This window comes from Mobula hypostoma, chromosome 31 (genome assembly GCF_963921235.1).
Source record: "Mobula hypostoma chromosome 31, sMobHyp1.1, whole genome shotgun sequence".
Taxonomy (NCBI): domain Eukaryota; kingdom Metazoa; phylum Chordata; class Chondrichthyes; order Myliobatiformes; family Myliobatidae; genus Mobula; species Mobula hypostoma.
Window position 1 is genome coordinate 482,514 of NC_086127.1, and position 22,163 is coordinate 504,676.

Consider the following 22,163-nt stretch of genomic DNA (forward strand, 5'->3'; position numbering starts at 1 on the left):
AACTGTGTGGACAATGCTAAATTAGAAGGCATATTTGTATGGATAGGAACAGGAAATCGTATCTCCCCAGGAAAGGTTTTAAGAATTAGTCATACATGAGAGGTCTGATTTGGAGATGGAGGGGGTTCTTAGGGTTGTAAGCTGGAAGACATTACAGAGAGAGGAGGAAAGGGGAACATGAAGGGGTTAAAAGTGAACTGTTCACAGTGGGACCCATTGTGGCAAGCGAGCACAGTTGGGGGACTAGCCACGAGATGATGAGAGAGGGGAGGGATTGGGGAGAGGGAAAGGCAGGGGGGAGAACACTGGTGTTGAGGGAGCAGAGGGGGGAGATGTCAAGGGGGAGGGAGGTAATGAGGGGGGAGAGAGGGGGAGGTGGGAGAGAGTGTGAGGGTAGAGAGGAGGGCAGGTGGGGAAAGAGGGGAAAGGGGGTGGGGGCAGAGAGGGGAGGGGGGTACATAGAGAGAGAGGGAGAGAAGGGTGGACTGAGAAGTGGAGAGAGGGGGAGGGAGAAGTGAGTGGGGAAGGTGGGGGGGGAGGTGGAGAGAGGGGAGATGCAGGAGATGGGGGAAAGGGAGTTAGTGGGGGCGAGAGAGGGGAGAGAGTCAGGGAGGTGGGGGAGACAGAGGGGAAAGGGACAGGAAAGGAGGGTGGAGGGGGAGGTCGCTGCGACCCACGTTAAAAGCTGATCTCCCCCTCTCACAGTCAGCCAGTTCACCAATGCGTTCGCCTTCACCCAGTTCTGCGGCGTCTTCTTCGCCCCCTGGAACGGGCTCATCATGGATCGTAACAAGCGGGCATCTCAGCCTGAGAATGAACCTTCGGGTGAGGAGGGACGGGGTGAGGGAGAGGGGCAGGGACAGGGAGGAGGGAGAGGGGCAGGGACAGGGAGGAGGGAGAGGTTGTGGCAGTGGGACGAGGAGGGAGGGGTGAGGGAGAGGGATGGGGAGGAAGGAGGGGTGAGGGAGAGGGATGGCAAGGGAGAGGGACGGGGAGGAGGGGCGAGGGAGAGAGGCGGCAAGGAAGGAGGGGTGAAGGAGAGGGATGGGGAGGAAGGAGAGGTGAGGGAGAGAGGAGCGAGGGGTGAGGGACAGGGGCGGCAAGGAGGGAGGGTGAGGGGGGAATGGTGAGGAGGGAAGGGCAAGGGAGAGGGGAGGGACAGTGAGGAGGAATTGCTAATACCTGTGTCTGTTTCCCCACAAAACCCCAGCCAGCCCTACGGCCCGACGATTGGCGGAAACGAGGGCCACCGTCCTCTCCCTCGCCATCACCGTGTCGCAGTGCGTGTGCTTCTCCCTGTGTGCGGCCATTCCTGTGCTGAAAGTCCAGTACCTCACCTTCGTTCTGCAAGTCGTGAACCGCTCCTTCCTCTACGGGGGACACGCGGCATTCATCGCCACAGCGTATGTCAGCACCCTCTCCTGCTCCTCTCCCCCACCCATAGACACTACAGCACAGAAACACGCCTTCTGGCCCTTCTTACCTTTGCCGAACCATTTTCTGCCTAGTCCCACTGACCCGCACACGGACCATATCCCTCCAGACACCTCCCATCCACGTATCTGTCCAATTTATTCTTAAATGTTAAAAAGGAACCCGCATTTACCACCTCGTCTGGCAGCTCATTCCACACTCCCACCACTCTCTGTGAAGAAGACCCCCGTAATGTTCCCTTCAAACTTTTCCCCCCTCACCCTAAACCCATGTCCTCTGTTTTTTTTTCTCCCCTTGCCTCAGTGGAAAAAGCCTGCTTGCATTCACTCTATCTATACCCATCATAATTTTATATACCTCTATCAAATCTCCCCTCATTCTTCTACGCTCCAGGGAATAAAGTCCTAACCTATTCAACCTTTCTCTGTAACTGAGTTTCTCAAGTCCCGGCAACATCCTTGTAAACCTTCTCTGCACTCTTTTGACCTTATTTATATCCTTCCTGTAATTTGGTGACCAAAACTGAACACAATACTCCAGATTCGGCCTCACCAATGCCTTATACAACCTCATCATAACATTCCAGCTCTTATACTCAATACCTTGATTCATAAAGGCCAATGTACCAAAAGCTCTCTTTACGACCGTATCTACCTGTGACGCCACTTTTAGGGAATTTAGTATCTGTATTCCCAGATCCCTCTGTTCTACTGCACTCCTCAGTGCCTTACCATTAACCGTGTATGTTCTACCTTGGTTTGTCCTTCCAACGTGCAATACCTCACACTTGTCCATATTAAACTCCATCTGCCATTTTTCAGCCCATTTTTCCAGCTGGTCCAAGTCCCTCTGCAGGCTCTGAAAACCTTCCTCACTGTCAACTACACCTCCAATCTTTGTATCATCAACAAATTTGCTGATCCAGTTTACGACATTATCATCCAGATCATTGATATAGATGACAAATAACAATGGACCCAGCACACCACTAGTCACAGGCCTCCACTCAGAGAAGCAATTCTCTACCACCACTCTCTGGCTTCTTCCATTGAGCCAATGCCTAATCCAATTTACCACCTCTCCATGTATACCTAGCGACTGAATTTTCCTAACTAACCTCCCATGCGGGACCTTGTCAAAGGCCTTACTGAAGTCCATGTAGACAATATCCACTGCCTTCCCTTCATCCACTTTCCTGGTAACCTCCTCGAAAAACTCCAATAGATTGGTCAAACATGACCTAGTACGCACAAAGCCATGTTGACTCTCCCTAATAAGCCCCTGTCTATCCAAATGCTTGTAGATTCTGTCTCTTAGTACTCCCTCCAATAACTTACCTACTACCGACGTTAAACTTACTGGCCTATAATTTCCCGGATTACTTTTCGATCCTTTTCTAAACAACGGAACAACATGAGCCACTCTCCAATCCTCCGGCACTTCACCCGTAGACAGCGACATTTTAAATATATCTGCCAGGGCCCCCGCAATTTCAACACTAGTCTCCTTCAAGATCCAAGAAAACACTCTGTCAGGTCCCGGGGATTTATCCACTTTAATTTTCCTCAAGACAGCAAGCACCTCCTCCTTTTCACCCACGGCCTCTCCGTACCCCACGCCAGGAATTTTTATCGCACATGGTTCCTCATCTCCGTATCCCACGCTGGGTATTTTTATCGCACATCGTTCCCGTCTCCGTACCCCGCGCCGGGAGTTTTCACCGCGCACGGTTCCCGTCTCCGTATCCCACGCGGGAGTTTTTAACGCGAACCGTTCCCATCTCTGTATCCCACACTGAGAGTTTTCATCGCACAAGGTTCCCGTCTCTGTATCCCACACTGAGAGTTTTCATCGCACAAGGTTCCCGTCTCCGTATCCCACACTGAGAGTTTTCATCGCACAAGGTTCCCGTCTCCGTGTCCCACACTGAGAGTTTTCATCGCACAAGGTTCCCGACTCCGTATCCCACACTGAGAGTTTTCATCGCACAAGGTTCCCGTCTCCGTGTCCCACACTGAGAGTTTTCAATGCACAAGGTTCCCGTCTCCGTGTCCCACACTGAGAGGTTTCATCGCACAAGGTTCCCGACTCCGTATCCCACACTGAGAGTTTTCATCGCACAAGGTTCCCGTCTCCGTATCCCACACTGAGAGTTTTCATCGCACAAGGTTCCCGTCTCCGTATCCCACACTGAGAGTTTTCATCGCACAAGGTTCCCGTCTCCGTGTCCCACACTGAGAGTTTTCATCGCACAAGGTTCCCGTCTCCGTGTCCCACACTGAGAGTTTTCATCGCACAAGGTTCCCGTCTCCGTGTCCCACACTGAGAGTTTTCATCGCACAAGGTTCCCGTCTCCGTATCCCACACTGAGAGTTCTCACTGCGCACGGTTCCCGTCTCCGTACCCCACACTGGGAGTTTTCACTGCGCACGGTTCCCGTCTCCGTATCCCACACTGGGAGTTCTCACCGCGCACGGTTCCCGTCTCCGTACCCCATGCCCGGAGTTCTCACTGCGCACGGTTCCCGTCTCCGTATCCCACACTGGGAGTTCTCACTGTGCACGGTTCCCGTCTCCGTACCCCATGCCCGGAGTTCTCACTGTGCACGGTTCCCGTCTCCGTATCCCACACTGGGAGTTCTCACTGCGCACGGTTCCCGTCTCCGTACCCCAAACTGGGAGTTCTCACTGCGCACAGTTCCCGTCTCCGTACCCCACACTGGGAGTTTTCACTGCGCACGGTTCCCGTCTCCGTATCCCACACTGGGAGTTCTCACTGCGCACGGTTCCTGTCTCCGTACCCCATGCCCGGAGTTCTCACTGTGCACGGTTCTCGTCTCCGTATCCCACACTGGGAGTTCTCACTGCGCACAGTTCCCGTCTCCGTATCCCACACTGGGAGTTCTCACTGCGCACGGTTCCCGTCTCCGTACCCCATGCCCGGAGTTCGCACCGTGCACGGTTCCCGTCTCCGTATCCCACACTGGGAGTTTTCACTGCGCACGGTTCCCCGTCTCCGTATCCCACACTGGGAGTTTTTACTATGCACGGTTCCCGTCTCCGTACCCCATGCCCGGAGTTCTCACTGCGCATGGTTCCCGTCTCCGTACCCCACACTGGGAGTTCTCACCGTGCACGGTTCTCGTCTCCGTATCCCACACTGGGAGTTCGCACCGTGCACGGTTCCCGTCTCCGTATCCCACACTGGGAGTTTTTACTATGCACGGTTCCCGTCTCCGTATCCCACACTGGGAGTTCTCACTGCACACGGTTCCCGTCTCCGTATCCCACACTGGGAGTTCTCACCGTGCACGGTTCCCCGTCTCCGTATCCCACACTGGGAGTTCTCACTGCGCACGGTTCCCCGTCTCCGTATCCCACACTGGGAGTTCTCACTGCGCACGGTTCCCGTCTCCGTATCCCACACTGGGAATTTTTACTATGCACGGTTCCCGTCTCCGTATCCCACACTGGGAGTTCTCACCGTGCACGGTTCCCCGTCTCCGTATCCCACACTGGGAGTTCTCACTGCGCACGGTTCCCCGTCTCCGTATCCCACACTGGGAGTTCTCACTGCGCACGGTTCCCGTCTCCGTATCCCACACTGGGAGTTCTCACTGCGCACGGTTCCCGTCTCCGTATCCCACACTGGGAGTTTTCACCGTGCACGGTTCCCGTCTCCGTACCCCACACTGGGAGTTTTTACTATGCACGGTTCCCGTCTCCGTATCCCACACTGGGAGTTCGCACCGTGCACGGTTCCCGTCTCCGTATCCCACACTGGGAGTTTTCACTGTGCACGGTTCCCGTCTCCGTACTCCACACTGGGAGTTTTTACTATGCACGGTTCCCGTCTCCATACCCCATGCCCGGAGTTCTCACTGCTCACGGTTCCCCGTCTCCGTTACCCACGCCCGGGGTTTAACGGCACGCGGTTCTGGTCTGCTGTGAGGTGCTGACGAGCTGCTCTGTCCGCAGTTTCCCACCGTGTCACTTCGGGAAGGTGTACGGCCTGGTGATGGCCCTCTCTGCCGTGGTCTCCCTCCTGCAGTACCCCTGTTTCGCACTGGTGAAGGGCCCGTTGAATGACGACCCTCTGTATGTGAGTACACGCACACACTACCCCCCCCCCCATCTCCAGCTCCAGCTCTCCGCTGACCCCTCCCCACCCCTGAACACCTCTCATCCGGTTTAAGCAGTGCATTCCCGGGCAAGTACTAACCCCTCCCCCCTCTCTCTCCCTCCCACAGATGAACATTGGCTTTGTCATCCTGTCGGCCCTCGCCTTCATTCACCCCATCAATGTTTACCTCCACTGCAAGCGCCGGGCACAGCCCCGGGCTCCCATGGATGCCCCTGCGGTCAACGTGCCAGCGGAAGAAGGGAAGGGCGTCTCGCCGACCAGGGAGTCGGACATCTCACCAGTGACGGCGGGGAGGGGTTCCCTCGGGTTTGGAGGGAGGGTCTGAGGTCCCGCTCCTTTCCTTCCAGGAGCAGGTTAGAGTTGGGGCGAGTGGAGTGGTGGGGGGGTTCGGGTTGGTGGGGGTTCATTGACAGGATTCAGGAAGAAGGCTCTGGAGCAGCGTGGCACATACAGATGTCCCCCGACTCCTTCCTCCTCCTCCCCTCTGCCCCCTCCCCCTCCTCCTCTCCCTCTCCCCTCCTCATCTCTCTCCTACCCCTCTTCCTCACTCTCTCCTCCCCCTCTTCCTCTCTCTCCCCTCTCTCTCTCCTCCCCCTCTTCCTCTCTCTCCCCTCTCTCTCTCCTCCTCTCCTCTCTCTGCCCCACTTCCCCTCCCTCTCCCCTCCTCTCTCCTCCTCCCCCTCTCTCCCTATCCCCTGTCCCCCTTCCACCCTCCCCTCCCCTTCCCCCTCCCCCTTCCACCCTCCCCTCCCCTTCCCCTCCCCCTCCCCTAACCCCTCTCCCTCTCCCCTTCCCCCTCCCCCTCTCTCCCCCCTTACCCCCTCTCTCCCCTTTCTCCCTCACCCCTCCCCTTCCCCCTCCCCCTCTCCCCTTCACCCTCCCCCCTCCCTTCCCCTCTCTCCCCTTTCCCCCTCTCCCCCCTTTCCCCCTCTCCCCTCCCCCTTTCCCCTCTCCCCTCCCCCTTTCCCCTCTCCCCTCCCCCTTCCCCCCTCCCTCTCCCCTTCCCCCCTCCCTCTCCCCCTTACCCCCTCTCTCCCCTTCCCCTCTCTCTCACTCTCCCCATTCTCCTTTCCTTGTCCCTCTCACTATTTTCTCCCACCCTTTCCTGCACACTTTTTCTCTCTCCCCTCTCCACCCTCTCTTGCCGTCCCTGTCTCCCTCCTCTCCTCCTCATCTGCTGTCCCTCTCCCCTCCCCTCTTTCCTTAACCCCCACCGTACCCAGTAATCCTCCCTACCGCTCTTAAGGTTGCCTGCTCGGACGACTCACAGTCATAAGGGAAGTTGTAGCTGCCGCAAGCGTTGTGTGCAGTGTTGCCCTTTTAAGAGAGCGGGTAGCGGGGCCCACCTGCTCTCCCTCTGGGTCACCCAGGCATCCGCTGCCCTTGGCAGGGCCTCAGAACCGCCCAAGTTACACAGACCGGGATTCCCACAGGAGCAATTGCCGTTTTAAGGGCGCGGCAGCGGTGGGGTCCACGAGTGAAGCAGTGTTACACGTGCAGAATCGTCTGTTACACCATGGCAGGGGGCGTTGCTTTGTAGGATGGTACCTTGGGGGGGGTGGGGGGTCTCCGTTTCAATAGAACGGAAAAAGCAGAGTCTCGATAAGGCGTCAACAGAGGGACCATTTCGGAAGCTGTCGCTGCGGTTTCCATGGGGAGGGAGTGGGGAGGTTGGAAACCTCCCGGAGTGAGGGAATATGGAGACGGGGAACCGTGTGGTAAAACTCCTGGTGTGGGATACGAAAGGCGGGAGAGGGCAAGTGTGGGAAAGGGGGAGCCCATGCGTCAATGTGGAGTGCAGGGTGAGTCTGAAAATTAGGCGGAAGTCTAGGAAATTGGGAATGGGAGGGTGGAGCGCCGCGGGAAGGGTGTGGGACAGGGAGCAGAGAAGGAGAACCTGGGATGGGGAGGGGCTACGGGCTCACCCAGCCCCTGAGACGCCGGGCCAGGGAAGGTCAATTGACCCCAAACAATTGGATAATTGACCGTCACGAAACCCCTCTGGTGCTTCCCCGCTCGTTTGCCTCTCCTTTCTCCTTTCTCCAACCACGATCGCCCTCTCCCTGCCCCCTTCCCACTCTCAGCCCACAGTGCTGACCCGCATCGGAATTGGGTTGATTGTCACTCACACGCGTCGTGAAATCTGTCACTTAACTTTTTGCGGCAGCAGTAAAGTACAGTACCTAAAATTACTACAACACCGTGCAAATGGTTTAGGCAACCTCGCCTAAGGGCCTAAGACATTTGCACAGGACTGCTTTTTAATGAATTTCAGAGAAATGGTGTATAATTGAAGTTTTGAAATCCAAAGGAGCTTTTAAAGCACTTTATCATTTATAGGTTTGGTGAATAAACTTGAAGTCTGTACATACAAGGCACAAGGAATAAAATACAGCTCTCTGAAATTTAAAGGCGACTCATTTGGCTGTTATTCAAGTGTATTGTACATGGAATTGTGTCAGTCATGGTGTGGAGCTCCCTCTACATCACCCCCACAGTGTCCCCCCTCCCCACTTTATCCCCAGTGTGGACACCGAGCGCTCCTGGGACAGACACTGTATGGAGCTCCCTCTACATCACCCCTACAGTGTGTCCCCCCCAACTTTATCCCCAGTGTGGGCACCGAGCACTCCCGGGACACGGGTCAGACACGGTGTGGAGCTCCCTCTACATCACCCCCACAGTGGTCCCCCCCCCACTTTATCCCCAGTGTGGACACCGAGCGCTCCCGGGACACGGGTCAGACACGGTGTGGAGCTCCCTCTACATCACCCCCACAGTGTGTCCCCCCACTTTATCCCCAGTGTGGGCACCGAGCGCTCCCGGGACATGGGTCAGACACGGTGCGGAGCTCCCTCTACGTCACCCCCACAGTGTGTCCCCCCCCCACTTTATCCCCAGTGTGGAGCTCCCTCTATATCACCCCCACAGTGTGTCCCCCCCCCACTTTATCCCCAGTGTGGGCACCGAGCGCTCCCGGGACACGGGTCAGACACAGTGTGGAGCTCCCTCTACGTCACCCCCACAGTGTGTCCCCCCCCACTTTATCCCCAGTGTGGGCACCGAGCGCTCCCGGGACACAGGACAGACACGGTGTGGAGCTCCCTCTACGTCACCCCCACAGTGTGTCCCCCCCACTTTATCCGCAGTGTGGGCACCGAGCACTCCCGGGACACGGGTCAGACACGGTGTGGAGCTCCCTCTACGTCACCCCCACAGTGTGTCCCCCCCCCACTTTATCCCCAGTGTGGGCACCGAGCGCTCCCGGGACACGGGTCAGACACGGTGTGGAGCTCCCTCTACATCACCCCCACAGTGTGTCCCTCCCCCCTCCCACTTTATCCCCAGTGTGGGCACCGAGCGCTCCCGGGACACGGGTCAGACACGGTGTGGAGCTCCCTCTACATCACCCCCACAGTGTGTCCCTCCCCCCTCCCACTTTATCCCCAGTGTGGGCACCGAGCGCTCCCGGGACACGGGTCAGACATGGTGTGGATCTCCCTCTGCATCACCCCCACAGTGTGGCCCCCCCACTTTATCCCCAGTGTGGGGACCGAGCGCTCCCGGGACACGGGTCAGACACGGTGTGGATCTCCCTCTGCATCACCCCCACAGTGTGTCCCCCCCACTTTATCCCCAGTGTGGGGACCGAGCGCTCCCGGGACACGGGTCAGACACGGTGTGGATCTCCCTCTGCATCACCCCCACAGTGTGTCCACCCCACTTTATCCCCAGTGTGGGCACCGAGCGTTCCCGGGACACGGGTCAGACACGGTGTGGAGCTCCCTCTACATCACCCTGACATCACACTCCCTCGCTCCAAGGTGGGGATAATTTACCTCATCTGTAACCACCCCTCTCTACCTCAATCTGAGTAGGGTGATTTTCCCCATCATAAGCTCACCCCTCCCCTTCACTCAGAGGGGGGTAATTTCCCCTCTATAACCACCCCTCTCTCCCTCGTTCCGACAGGGGGTAATTTCCACGTCTATAACCACCCCTCTCTCTCACTCCAACAGTGTGGAGGGGGTTAATTGGCCCCACATATTCATTAGAGATGCCAGAGGAGAGCACAAACTGATGTCTTCGATTTGTTTTTTAATTTTACAATCTGGTTCTGTGCTGATAGGTTTCGGGGGCCGGGTTGTGTGGTGGTGGGAGTGTTGCCGTGGACTCGTCCCCTCACCCCAGGCGCCGCCTCTCCCAGCCAGCCGCGGCTCCCGCCCTCCGCAGCCTCTTCCGCTGCCTGAGCGCCGCCTCCAGCCCCTCCGCCCTCTCGGCCAGCACGTTGCGGCCCAGGCCATTGACCTGGGCGGCCCGCTCCCTTTGGGCCTGGGCCCGGACCCGCTCCCTCTCCCGCTCCGCCCTCTGCCCCTCCGCGGGCGGCCGGGAGACCCCCGGGCACGGGGGCAGGGCGGGGGGCGGCGGGGAAGGCGGGGCCGGGGGCTGCCCCGCCGGCGGCGTCTCGGGGGGCTGGGGGCTGCCCCGCTCGTAGGGCGTGGAGCAGAGGCAGCGGCGAGGCCTCTTCCTCCTGGGTGGCGGTTCTGGTGAAGGGGAGGGTTCATCGTCGGTACCTGTTGGGAGAGGGAGACAGAGACAAGGAGAGGGAGTTAACCGCACCGAAGCAGGCCGTTCAGCCCGTTTGGACTGTGCTGACCCAGACCCCCATCTGCTGTCATTGACCCCCCTTCCCTCCAAGCCTTCCCCGCCTCGGTAGCCGTCCGAGTGCCCGTTCGATGTTACCGTCCCTGCCTGGACCACTTCCTCTGCCCCACAGCCACCACCCTTGAGGTGAGAAAGTTGCCCCCCGAGTCCCTGTTAGATCTCTCTCGCCCTCGCCCTGAACCCGTCCCCTCCAGGTCTTGATTTCCCCAACCACTGGGGTGGGAGGGGGGAGCCTCTGCACGTTCACCCTACCTGTGCCCTCCCCCCCACCCTGTGGCTCTGTACGGTCTCTCCAAGGAGCAGAGTCCCGATTCGCCCGCCCCTCCCTCCGTGACTCGGTCCCTCGGGTCCCGGTGGCATCCTCACAGGCAGGGCGGCCTCACCGACACCTTGTATGACCGCGGTGTGACCTCCCGACCCCTTTCAGCATACCTCTTCACCGACCCCCTCCCTGACACCTCCTTCGTGTGTCGTTCTGTTCTTGGGGGGTTGGGTGGGAGGGGGAGGGTGGTCGGCAGTGAGGGAAAGGGAGGGTGGAGGGGGGGTGGACAGGAGTGAAGAGGGGAGGGGAAAGGGGTGTTGGACAGGAGGAGGGGGGAGGGAAAGGACGGAGTGGACAGGAGGGGGAGAGAAGTGGGGTGCGGACAGAGAGAGAGACCGGAAGGGAAGGAGGGGGGTGGAAGAGAAGAGGAGAAGTGGGGGTCGGACAGGAAGAGAGAGGGGAGGGGGAGGAAAAGGGTGGAGGGGTAGGAAGGATGCAGTGAAGTGGAAGGGAGGTGGAGTGGAGGGGGTGATGGGGAGGGGAAGGGGAGGATGGGAGGGGAAGTGGGGGGGCGAAGGGAGAGTGGAAGGGAGGTGGAGTGGAGGGGGTGATGGGGAGGGGAAGGGGAGGATGGGAGGGGAAGTGGGGGGGCGAAGGGAGAGTGGAAGGGAGGTGGAGTGGAGGGGGTGATGGGGAGGGGAAGGGGAGGATGGGAGGGGAAGTGGGGGGGCGAAGGGAGAGTGGAAGGGAGGTGGAGTGGAGGGGGTGATTGAGAGAGGAGGGGAAGGGGATGAAGGGGACAGGAGGGGAAGGAAGGGAAGGACGTGTGGGTGGGGGCGGAGGGAGAGTGGAAGGGAGGTGGAGTGGAGGGGGTGATTGAGAGAGGAGGGGAAGGGGATGAAGGGGACAGGAGGGGAAGGAAGGGAAGGACGTGTGGGTGGGGGCGGAGGGAGGGAAGGGAGGTGGAGTGGAGGGGGTGATTGAGAGAGGAGGGGAAGGGGATGAAGGGGACAGGAGGGGAAGGAAGGGAAGGACGTGTGGGTGGGGGCGGAGGGAGGGAAGGGAGGTGGAGTGGAGGGGGTGATTGAGAGAGGAGGGGAAGGGGATGAAGGGGACAGGAGGGGAAGGAAGGGAAGGACGTGTGGGTGGGGGCGGAGGGAGGGAAGGGAGGTGGAGTCGAGGGGGTGATTGAGAGAGGAGGGGAAGGGGATGAAGGGGACAGGAGGGGAAGGAAGGGAAGGACGTGTGGGTGGGGGCGGAGGGAGGGAAGGGAGGTGGAGTCGAGGGGGTGATTGAGAGAGGAGGGGAAGGGGATGAAGGGGACAGGAGGGGAAGGAAGGGAAGGACGTGTGGGTGGGGGCGGAGGGAGAGTGGAAGGGAGGTGGAGTCGAGGGGGTGATTGAGAGAGGAGGGGAAGGGGATGAAGGGGACAGGAGGGGAAGGAAGGGAAGGACGTGTGGGTGGGGGCAGAGGGAGAGTGGAAGGGAGGTGGAGTGGAGGGGGTGATTGAGAGAGGAGGGGAAGGGGATGAAGGGGACAGGAGGGGAAGGAAGGGAAGGACGTGTGGGTGGGGGCGGAGGGAGAGTGGAAGGGAGGTGGAGTGGAGGGGGTGATTGAGAGAGGAGGGGAAGGGGATGAAGGGGACAGGAGGGGAAGGAAGGGAAGGACGTGTGGGTGGGGGCGGAGGGAGGGAAGGGAGGTGGAGTGGAGGGGGTGATTGAGAGAGGAGGGGAAGGGGATGAAGGGGACAGGAGGGGAAGGAAGGGAAGGACGTGTGGGTGGGGGCGGAGGGAGAGTGGAAGGGAGGTGGAGTGGAGGGGGTGATTGAGAGAGAGGAGGGGAAGGGGATGAAGGGGACAGGAGGGGAAGGAAGGGAAGGACGTGTGGGTGGGGGCGGAGGGAGAGTGGAAGGGAGGTGGAGTCGAGGGGGTGATTGAGAGAGGAGGGGAAGGGGATGAAGGGGACAGGAGGGGAAGGAAGGGAAGGACGTGTGGGTGGGGGCGGAGGGAGGGAAGGGAGGTGGAGTCGAGGGGGTGATTGAGAGAGGAGGGGAAGGGGATGAAGGGGACAGGAGGGGAAGGAAGGGAAGGACGTGTGGGTGGGGGCGGAGGGAGGGAAGGGAGGTGGAGTCGAGGGGGTATTTGAGAGAGGAGGGGAAGGGGATGAAGGGGACAGGAGGGGAAGGAAGGGAAGGACGTGTGGGTGGGGGCGGAGGGAGGGAAGGGGTTGAGGAATTGGTTCCCCAGCCCCCTGCTGTTCACCATGGAAGTCCAACTTCGATCCGACTTTGCGGGACGCGGCACCTCGCGCTCGAAGAGCGGTTGCCACAGCGCGCGCCAGGGCTGGATCTCCCGGTCCTCGGCCCACCTCCCCAGCCCAGCAAGATCCCAGTCCCCCCCCCTCCACCGAGGCTCCAGACGTCCCACCCTCGCCCTCTATTCCGCACGCCAAATTAATCTAGTGACCCGAGGGGCAAGTTCTTGACCCAGAGGCTGGTCCGTCGATGGACAGAGCTGCCAGAGGATGCAGCTGAAGCAGCTGCAGTAACAACGGTTACAAAGCACTTGTAACAGCCACGCGGACTGCAAAGGCTTAAGGCTGATTTATAATTGTGGGTCAAATGTACGCCGTAGCCACGTACCCTACGCTGTACTCTACGCCGTAGCCTGACGCGCACCTCTCCCAAAATGTAACCACGCATCGCGGCGACGCAGACCGCAACAACTGTGAATGGTCCGCTTGGTAGCATCGCATTTCCTCCTACGCTGCAATAGCTTCCCATTGGGCGACTGAAGGGCAGGGAAGGAACTCTGACTGCAATGCTTTCCATAAAGCTTCACAGACCTCCGAAATTATGGAGGACCCCGTGCTTGACGCCAGTTTGTAGCTAGCTGCTACAGCCTGTTGACTTCCACCCGAAGCTAAAACTCGAATGGTGATCGCCAGTCTCTGAGTATACTGTGTGTACGCCGATGCGAAATAAATGGTTGGAGACGATGAACCAAATCATTAAATCTACCTGCCGACATTGGAAAGTATTTGAAATGCATTTCCTCGTCCGTGTCTCTCAGTGGCCGGACGAGCACAGAAAATAAAATTCACCCTCCTTCAGTTTCAGTCGCCATTGTTTGAAGTTGGAGTTTCTTCGTGTTGAGTTTGAACACGAAGAAACTCAACACAGTGGCATAGAAACCCCACCGCCAACTGGCATTTTGGTAGTGAATTGCACAGCGACGCAGACACACCAACGCACGGGTATAAATGCTCACAGCGGCGTAGCCCACTTGCATAGGCTGGTACGCACAAGTATAAATCAGCCTTTAGAGGGATGTGGGGCAAAGGCAGGCAGCTCGGGCTTGCTCAGACGGAAATCCCAGTTGGGATGAAGATCCTGTTTCTGCACGTCTCTGCGGGCGAGGGTTTGCATTTTAAGGAAATCCGAGGTGGGACTTTCCACAGTCAACAAGCAGGGAGCTTGGGGGGCTGTTGTGAAGCCGAGGGAACTGGGAGTACAGGTACACGGCTCCCCGAAGGCGACTTCACGGGGAGACGGGACGGGAGGCGGCGAAGACGAAGGCGCTTGGCACGCTGTCCTTCGTCAGTCAGGGCTCTGAGCGCTGGGGGGTCGGGAGGTCGCGTTGCGGCGGTACGAGACGTCGGTCAGGCCGAGCTTGGAGTCCCGCCTGTCGGTTCAGGCCCGCCCCTGCCCACGGGAAAGGTGCCACTGAGCTGGAAGGGGCGCAGAGCAGAGGGAGGTTTGCGAGGATGCTGCCCGGGGGCCCGAGCGACCGAGTTAGGGAGAGAGAGAGAGAGGTCGGGGCAGGTTGGGAATTTGTTCCCCGGAGCGTAAGGGAGGGGGTGGGGGTGTTGACCGTGCAGAGGTGTATAAAACCCTCGGGGGGGGGCATGGGTATGGGTGAGCTCGCACAGTCCTTTTCCCCAGGGTCGGGGAAGCAAGGACCAGAGGGCACCACGTTCGTGGACAAGTCCCGACCCCTGCACTCAGCGACGGGACTGACGGAGGCCCGTGTTGAGGGAGCGCTGCAGATAGTTCGGTGTGTGTGATTGAGTGTGAGTGAGTGAGTGAGTGTGGGGGTCCCGCGTCACCAGACTATGTGATACCCACACTCCCACTGCTCCGAAGCCGCTTGCGTTTCAAACGCCGACATCTCGTAGAGAGGCAGAACCTTCCCTTGTGTCCGAACTGGGTCGATTGCTAAACCGGGATAAATATCTGGGCAAGTTAGGTGGTTTTCGAAGGCTTTGAGGCCTGTGGGGCGGGGGTGGGCGAGGGCTATTGATGAGGTCACGGGATATCACAAAGGCAGGTTGGTGGGGCTGTAGGTATCCCGGGAGGGACTGGAGAGAGGGGTGGTGCTGGTAGGGAGGAATTCGCCAGGGTTCCTGCTCCCCACCACTGGCCAGTGACCCTCAGATTAGAGAGAGGGGAGAGAGAACTGAATTGACTTTATTTCCTACATTCCTTCATACACATGAGGAGTAAAAATCTTTGCGTTACGTCTCCGTGTAAATGTGCAATTTATGGTAATTTATAATAAATAATATGTAGAATAGGACAGTCAATATAACACGGAAATACAATTGTATCAGCATGAGTTAATCAGTCTGATGGCCTGGTGGAAGAAGCTGTCCCGGAGCCTGTTGGTCCCTGCTTTTATGCTGCGGTACTGTTTCCCAGATGGTAGCAGCCGGAACAGTTTGTGGTTGTGGTGAATTGGGTCCCCAATGATCCTTTGGGCCCTTTTTACACACCTGTCTCTGTAAATGTCCTGAATGGTGGGAAGTTCACATCTACAGATGCTCTGGGCTGTCTGCACCACTCTCTGCAGGGTCCTGCGATTGAGGGAAGTACAGTTCCCATACCAGGCAGTGATGCAGCCGGTCAGGATGCTCTCAATTATGCCCCTGTAGAAAGTCCTCAGGATTTGTGGGCCCGCACCGAACTTCTTCAACCGTCTGAGGTGAAGGGGACGCTGTTGTGCATTTTTCACCACAGCCGGTGTGTACAGGCCACGTGAGATCCTCGGTGATGTAGATGCTGAGGAACTTGAAGCTGTTCACCCTCTCAACCCCAAATCCATTGATGTCAATAGGGGTTAGCCCGTCTCCATTCCTCCTGTCGTCCACAACCAGCTCCTTTGTTTTTGCGACATTGAGGGAGAGGTTTCTTTTCTTGACAGCACTGTGTCAGGGTGATGCCTTCCTCTCTGTTGGCTGCCTCATTATTATTGGAGAGTCGATGGGGTTATACAGTTGAAGTCAGAAGTTTACATACACCTGAGCCAAATAGATTTAAACTCAGTTTTTCACAATTCCTGACATTTAATCCTAGAAAACATTCCCTGTCTTAGGTCAGTTAGGATCACTACTTTATTTTAAGAATGTGAAATGTCAGAATAATAGTAGAGAGAATGATTTATTTCAGCTTTTATTTCTTTCATCACTTTCCCAGTGGGTCAGAAGTTTACATACACTTTGTTTGTACTTGGTAGGATTGCCTTTAAATTGTTTAACTTGGGTCTCATGTTTTGGGTAGCCTTCCACAAGCTTCTCACAGTAAGTTGCTGGAATTTTGTTCCGTTCCTCCAGACAGAACTGCTAGAACTGAGTCAGGTTTGTAGGCCTCCTTGCTCGCACACGCTTTTTCAGTTCTGCCCACAAATTTTCTATCGGATTGAGGTCAGAAAATGATGTAAAGTTTGGTTCATCCTTGGGAGCAATTTCCAAACGCCCATTACAAATTCCCATCTGTACAAACAATAGTACGCAAGTATAAACACCATGGGACCACGCAGCCGTCATACCGCTCAGGAAGGAGACGCATTCTGTCTCCTAGGGATGAACGTACTTTGGTGTGAAAAGTGCAAATCAATCCCAGAACAACAGCAAAGGACCTTGTGAAGATGCTGGAGGAAACAGGTAGACAAGTATCTACATCCACAGTAAAACGAGTCCTATATCGACATAACCCGAAAGGCTGCTCAGCAAGGAAGAAGCCACTGCTCCAAAACCACCATAAAAAAGCCAGAAACACACATCAAAGTTGCTGGTGAACGCAGCAGGCCAAGCAGCATCTATAGGAAGAGGCGCAATCGACGTTTCAGGCCGAGACCCTTCGTCAGGACTGAAAAAGCCAGACTACAGTTTGCAAGTGCACATGGGGACAAAGATCTTACTTTTTGGAGAAGTGTCCTCTGGTCTGATGAAACAAAAATTGAACTGTTTGGCCATAATAACCATTGTTATGTTTGGAGGAAAAGGGGTGAGGCTTGCAAGCCGAAGAACACCATCCCAACCATGAAGCTTGGGGGTGGCAGCATCATGTTGTGGGGGAGCTTTGCTGCAGGAGGGACTGGTGCACTTCACAAAGTAGATGGCATCATGAGGAAGGGAAATTATGTGGGTATATTGAAGCAACACCGCAAGACATCAGTCAGGAAGTTAAAGCTCGGTTGCAAATGGGTCTTCCAAATGGCCACTGACCCCAAGCATACCTCCAAAGTTGTGGCAAAATTGCTTAAGGACAACAAAGTCAAGGTATTGGAGTGGCCATCACAAAACCCTGACCTCAATCCGATAGAAAATTTGTGGGCAGAACTGAAAAAGCATGTGCGAGCAAGGAGGCCTACAAACCTGACTCAGTTACACCAGTTGTGTCTGGAGGAATGGAACAAAATTCCAGCAACTAATTGTGAGAGGCTTGTGGGAGGCTACCCAAAACATGAGACCCAAGTTAAACAATCTAAAGGCAATGCTACCAAATACTAACAAAGTGTATGTAAGCTTCTGACCCACTGGGAAAGTGATGAAAGAAATAAAAGCTGAAATAAATCATTCTCTCTACTATTATTCTGACATTTCACACTCTTAAAATAAAGTAGTGATCCTAACTGACCTAAGGCAGGGAATGTTTTCTAGGATTAAATGTCAGGAATTGTGGAAAAACTGAGTTTAAATGTATTTGGCTCAGGTGTATGTAAACTTCTGAGTTCAACTGTAGGTATTCCAGGAAAGACGAGAGAGGGGTGGGTGTTGGGGTTCTGTGCCAGGGTTTCTGCTCTCCACCACTACCCAGTGACCCCTGGGTTATAGAGAGAGAGAGAGAGAGAGAGAGAGAGACACACACAGACGAAAAGCAAAATAGAGAAATGGAGAGAGAGAGACACACACACAGACAGAAAGAGAAATGGAGAGACAGACAGAAAGAGAAAGAGAGAAATGGGGAGATAGATGTCATTGCAAGATAGCTTCTTTAACTCACATGTTTTGGTCATGTCCTTTGTTGGAAAAATATTGGAAAGATATTTTTGTCATTATTTCAACGGTTTTGAATATAGACATTACCTCACCCAATTACTGCTATCTTTGGACTACCAATGATAGATTCAAATTATTTAACCTCTTCATCACGTAGGATGATTGCATTTCTTACTCTAATGGCTAGAAGATCTATTTTGCTGAATTGGAAAGAGATTAACCCTCCAACTGTATTTCATTGGTTTTCACAAACTATGGTGTGTTTGAATTTGGAGAAAATTAGAAGTGTGGTTTATGACCCTTCCAATAAATTTGAAAAAACTTGGAGGCCATTTACTCAGCATTTTCATTTGGTAAGTTGACCATTACCAAACTTGTTTTATTTCTCTATACTGTTGGTTGAGAGGAATGGAGTCGTCAACACTAAGGTTTTCTTCCTTCCCATTTTTAAGTTGTTAGTATTGCCCAAGTCTTTAGTTTAGTTGACTAATTCTTTTTAGTTTAGTTTTTTTTGGGATAGGGTTTTTTTTCTTTTTCATGTTTTTTTTCCAGTTTTTTTTTGCTTTGTGTTATTCATTCCTATTCTACACAATTGGGAGTTTTGTCAATTTACACTATTGGGTCTTACAATTATTTATTTTAACTGTAACAATGTATCTCCTACTATTTGTAATATTGCTATGTTATGTTTTCATTCTATGAAATTAATAAGAAGATTGAAAAAGAAAGAATCCCTTCTCTCGGACCCACAGGAAAGAAACAACACGCCTCTCATTCGATGGTACACATTTCAAAGCCCTTGTCAGCTCCAGTCATGACACAAACACTGTTGGTACAGAGAAACCATTACATTAGCAGTGAAATATTACAGAGCGTTACATAAGGGAAAGACTCACCCTGCCAAAGTTCCTCAATTTCTGAATCAAGCTGGTGAACCTCCTCTGCACCGCCTCCAAAGCCAGTCTATCCTTCCTCAATTATGGAGACCAGAACTGCACACAGTACTCCAGGTGCAGCCTCACCAGTACCCTGTACAGTTGCAGCATGACCTCCCTGCTCTTGAATTCAATCCCTCTAGCAATGAAGGCCAACTTCCCATTTGTTTTCCTGATAGCCTGCTGCACCTGCACACCAACTTTTTGCGATTCATGCACAAGCACTCCCAAGTCCCTCTGCACAATTGTTCTACCATTTAAATAATAATCTGCTCTTTCATTTTTCCTTCCAAGGCTGATGACCTCGCATTTACCAACGTTGTACTCCATCTGCCAGACCCTTGTCCACTCAATTAACCTATCTATATCCCTCTTCAGACTCTCCGTATCCTCTGCATAATTTGCTTTTCCACTCAATTCAGTGTCATCAGCAAACTCAGGTACACTACACTCGGTCCCCTCTTCCAGATCATTGATGTATAGTCATAGTTATAGTCATACTTCATGGATCCTGGGGGAAATTGGTTTTCGTTACAGTTGCACCATAAATAATAACCAGTAATAGAACCATAAATAGTTAAATAGTAATATATAAATTATGCCAGTAAATTATGAAATAAGTCCAGGACCAGCCTATTGGTTCAGGGTGTCTGACCCTCCAAGGGAGGAGTTGTAAAGTTTGTGGCCACAGGCAGGAATGACTTCCTATAACGCTCTGTGCTGCATCTTGGGGAATGAGTCTCTGGCTGAATGTACTCCTGTGCCCAACCAGTACGTTATGTAGTGCAAACAACAGGAATTCTGCAGATGCTGGAAATTCAAGCAACACACATCAAAGTTGTTGGTGAACGCAGCAGGCCAGGCAGCATCTCTAGGAAGAGGTACGAAGGGTCTCGGCCTGAAACATCGACTGTACCTCTTCCTAGAGATGCTGCCTGGCCTGCTGCGTTCACCAGCAACTTTGACATTTTGTAGTGGATGGGAGACATTGTCCAAGATGGCATGCAACTTAGACAGCATCCTCCTTTCAGACACCACCGTTAGAGAGTCCAGTTCCATCCCCACAACATCACTGGCCTTACGGATGAGTTTGTTGATTCTGTTGATGTCTGTTACCCTCAGCCTGCTGCCCCAGCACACAACAGCAAACATGATCGCACTGGCCACCACAGACTCGTAGAACATCCTCAGCATTGTCCGGCAGATGTTAAAGGACCTCAGTCTCCTCAGGAAATAGAGATGGCTCTGACCCTTCTTGAAGACAGCCTCAGTGTTCTTTGACCAGTCCAGTTTATTGTCAATTCGTATCCCCAGGTATTTGTAATCCTCCACCATGTCCACACTGACCCCCTGGATGGAAACAGGGGTCACCGGCACCTTAGCTCTCCTCAGGTCTACCGCCAGCTCCTTGGTCTTTTTCACATTAAGCTGCAGATAAATCTGCTCACACCATGTGACAAAGTTTCCTACCGTAGCCCTGTACTCAGCCTCATCTCCCTTGCTGTCGTGAACAGTTGTGGGCCCAGCATTGACCCCTGTGGCACTCCGCTCACCACTGATTGCCAGCCACAGAAACACCCATGTATCCCAACTCTCTGGTTTCTATTAGTTAACCAACCCTCTGTCCATACTAATGCATTACCCCCAACTCTATGCACCCTTATCTTATGGATAAGTCTTTTATGTGGCACCTTATCGAAGGCCTCCTGGAAATTCAAGTAAATAACATCCATCTGTTCCCCTCTATCCACTGCGCTCGTTACATCCTCAAACAACTTCAGTAAGTTTGTCAAACAGGACCTCTCTTTGCGAAACCCATGCTGTGTCTGCCTGACAGATCCATTTCTTTCCAGATGCCTCGCTAGTTCTTCGTTAATGATAGCTTCCATCATTTTCCCAAGAACAGCTGTTAAACTAACTGGACTATAGTTACCTGCCTTTTACTCTCTCTTCCCTTCTCTCTCTCTGCTTCCCCCTTCGCTTTCTCTCTGCCTCCCCTTTCTTCTCCCTCTTTCTGCCTCCCTTTCCCTCTCTCTCTCTCTATGCCTCCCCTTCTCTCTCTCAGCTTCCCCTGTTTTCTCCCTCTACCTCCCTATCTCTCTCTCTGCTTCCACCTTTCTCTCTCTCTCTCTCTTGACTTCCCCCGTTTTCTCCATCCACCTCTCCCTCTCTCAGCTTCTCCCTTCTCTTTCCCTCTCTCTCTGCCTCCTCTGTTTCTCTCTTCCTTCTTCTTCCTCTCCTCCCTCTTCTCTCGCTCCTTCTCTCTCTCTGCCTCCCTCTTCCCTACCTTGCTCATGGAGCTTCCCCCAGGCCCACCGACCCCTTCCCTCTCTCTACCCTCCCTCTCCCTCCACGCCACCTCCCTCCCCTCTGCAACACCGTTGGGTGACTCACATCACGAGGCCTGTTTCCCGTCACCCTCTTCCTGTCCCCTGACACATCCTCACGCTTCCTGTTTGCCAGTGACATCTGACTGCCCGTGCCAGCCTTTCCCCACTCGAAACTTGGCACACAGCCACTTGTTGGGCACGCGACTCGAGCCCAGATGATAGAACTTGCAACCCTTGAGCCTCCTACCCCAGGGACAGGGCCCATCTGAGTGCAAGCGGCCCATCTCCCTCCTTCCCTTCCCCACTGCTCTACTCTCTCTCTGCACTCAGGACTGTGTGGCTCGGTAAAACTCAAACCCCATCTGATGGGGGGGAATCTCAGATGGCGACGAGGAGCTGTAAATGAATGAAACAGACCGGCAATGGAAAGGGCGAGTAGTTGCCCCCGGTTACCACCCTTGCAGATTGCATGCCCGTCCAGGGTTGCCCCAGCGACTGTCCTGCACTTTGAAGCCTGCGTGCCAGGCCAGAGCTGCTTTGTCAATGGGCCTACACCCTGAGGTCTGGCTGCTCGGCCAGGGCTGCTTTGGCAATGGGCCTGCACCCTGAGGCCTGGCTGCCCGGCCAGGGCTGCTTTGGCAATGGGCCTACACCCTGAGGCCTGGCTGCCCGGCCAGGGCTGCTTTGGCAATGGGCCTACACCCTGAGGTCTGGCTGCCCGGCCAGGGCTGCTTTGGCAATGGGCCTACACCCTGAGGTCTGGCTGCCCAGCCAGGGCTGCTTTGGCAATGGGCCTACACCCTGAGGCCTGGCTGCCCGGCCAGGGCTGCTTTGGCAATGGGCCTACACCCTGAGGCCTGGCTGCCCGGCCAGGGCTGCTTTGTCAATGGGCCTACACCCTGAGGCCTGGCTGCCCGGCCAGGGCTGCTTTGTCAATGGGCCTACACCCTGAGGTCTGGCTGCCCGGCCAGGGCTGCTTTGGCAATGGGCCTACACCCTGAGGCCTGGCTGCCCGGCCAGGGCTGCTTTGTCAATGGGCCTACACCCTGAGGCCTGGCTGTCCGGCCGATGTTGTCCTGGCAACGGGCCTACACCCTGAGGTCTGGTTGTCCGGCC

The 22,163-nt window shown here is 55.1% G+C and overlaps 2 protein-coding genes across 6 annotated transcripts in view; both read left to right on the forward strand.

Annotated features, from left to right (window-relative positions):
- LOC134339958 (equilibrative nucleobase transporter 1-like) overlaps positions 1-6,493 on the forward strand; it is a 37,752-nt gene extending 31,259 nt beyond the window's left edge. For all 5 annotated transcript variants that reach the window (XM_063036763.1, XM_063036767.1, XM_063036768.1 and 2 more), the window contains 4 exons: positions 706-825; positions 1,211-1,403; positions 5,412-5,535; positions 5,684-6,493. In XM_063036763.1, the coding sequence (XP_062892833.1) occupies positions 706-825; positions 1,211-1,403; positions 5,412-5,535; positions 5,684-5,902 (656 nt within the window). In that variant the 3' untranslated portion in view covers positions 5,903-6,493. The remainder of the gene's footprint in view (positions 1-705; positions 826-1,210; positions 1,404-5,411; positions 5,536-5,683) is intronic.
- Positions 6,494-13,832: 7,339 nt separating this feature from the next.
- Positions 13,833-22,163, forward strand: part of LOC134339914 (uncharacterized) — a 41,799-nt gene continuing 33,468 nt past the window's right edge. Inside the window, exon 1 of the mRNA XM_063036701.1 lies at positions 13,833-14,259. Coding sequence (XP_062892771.1) covers positions 13,833-14,259 — 427 coding nt within the window. The remainder of the gene's footprint in view (positions 14,260-22,163) is intronic.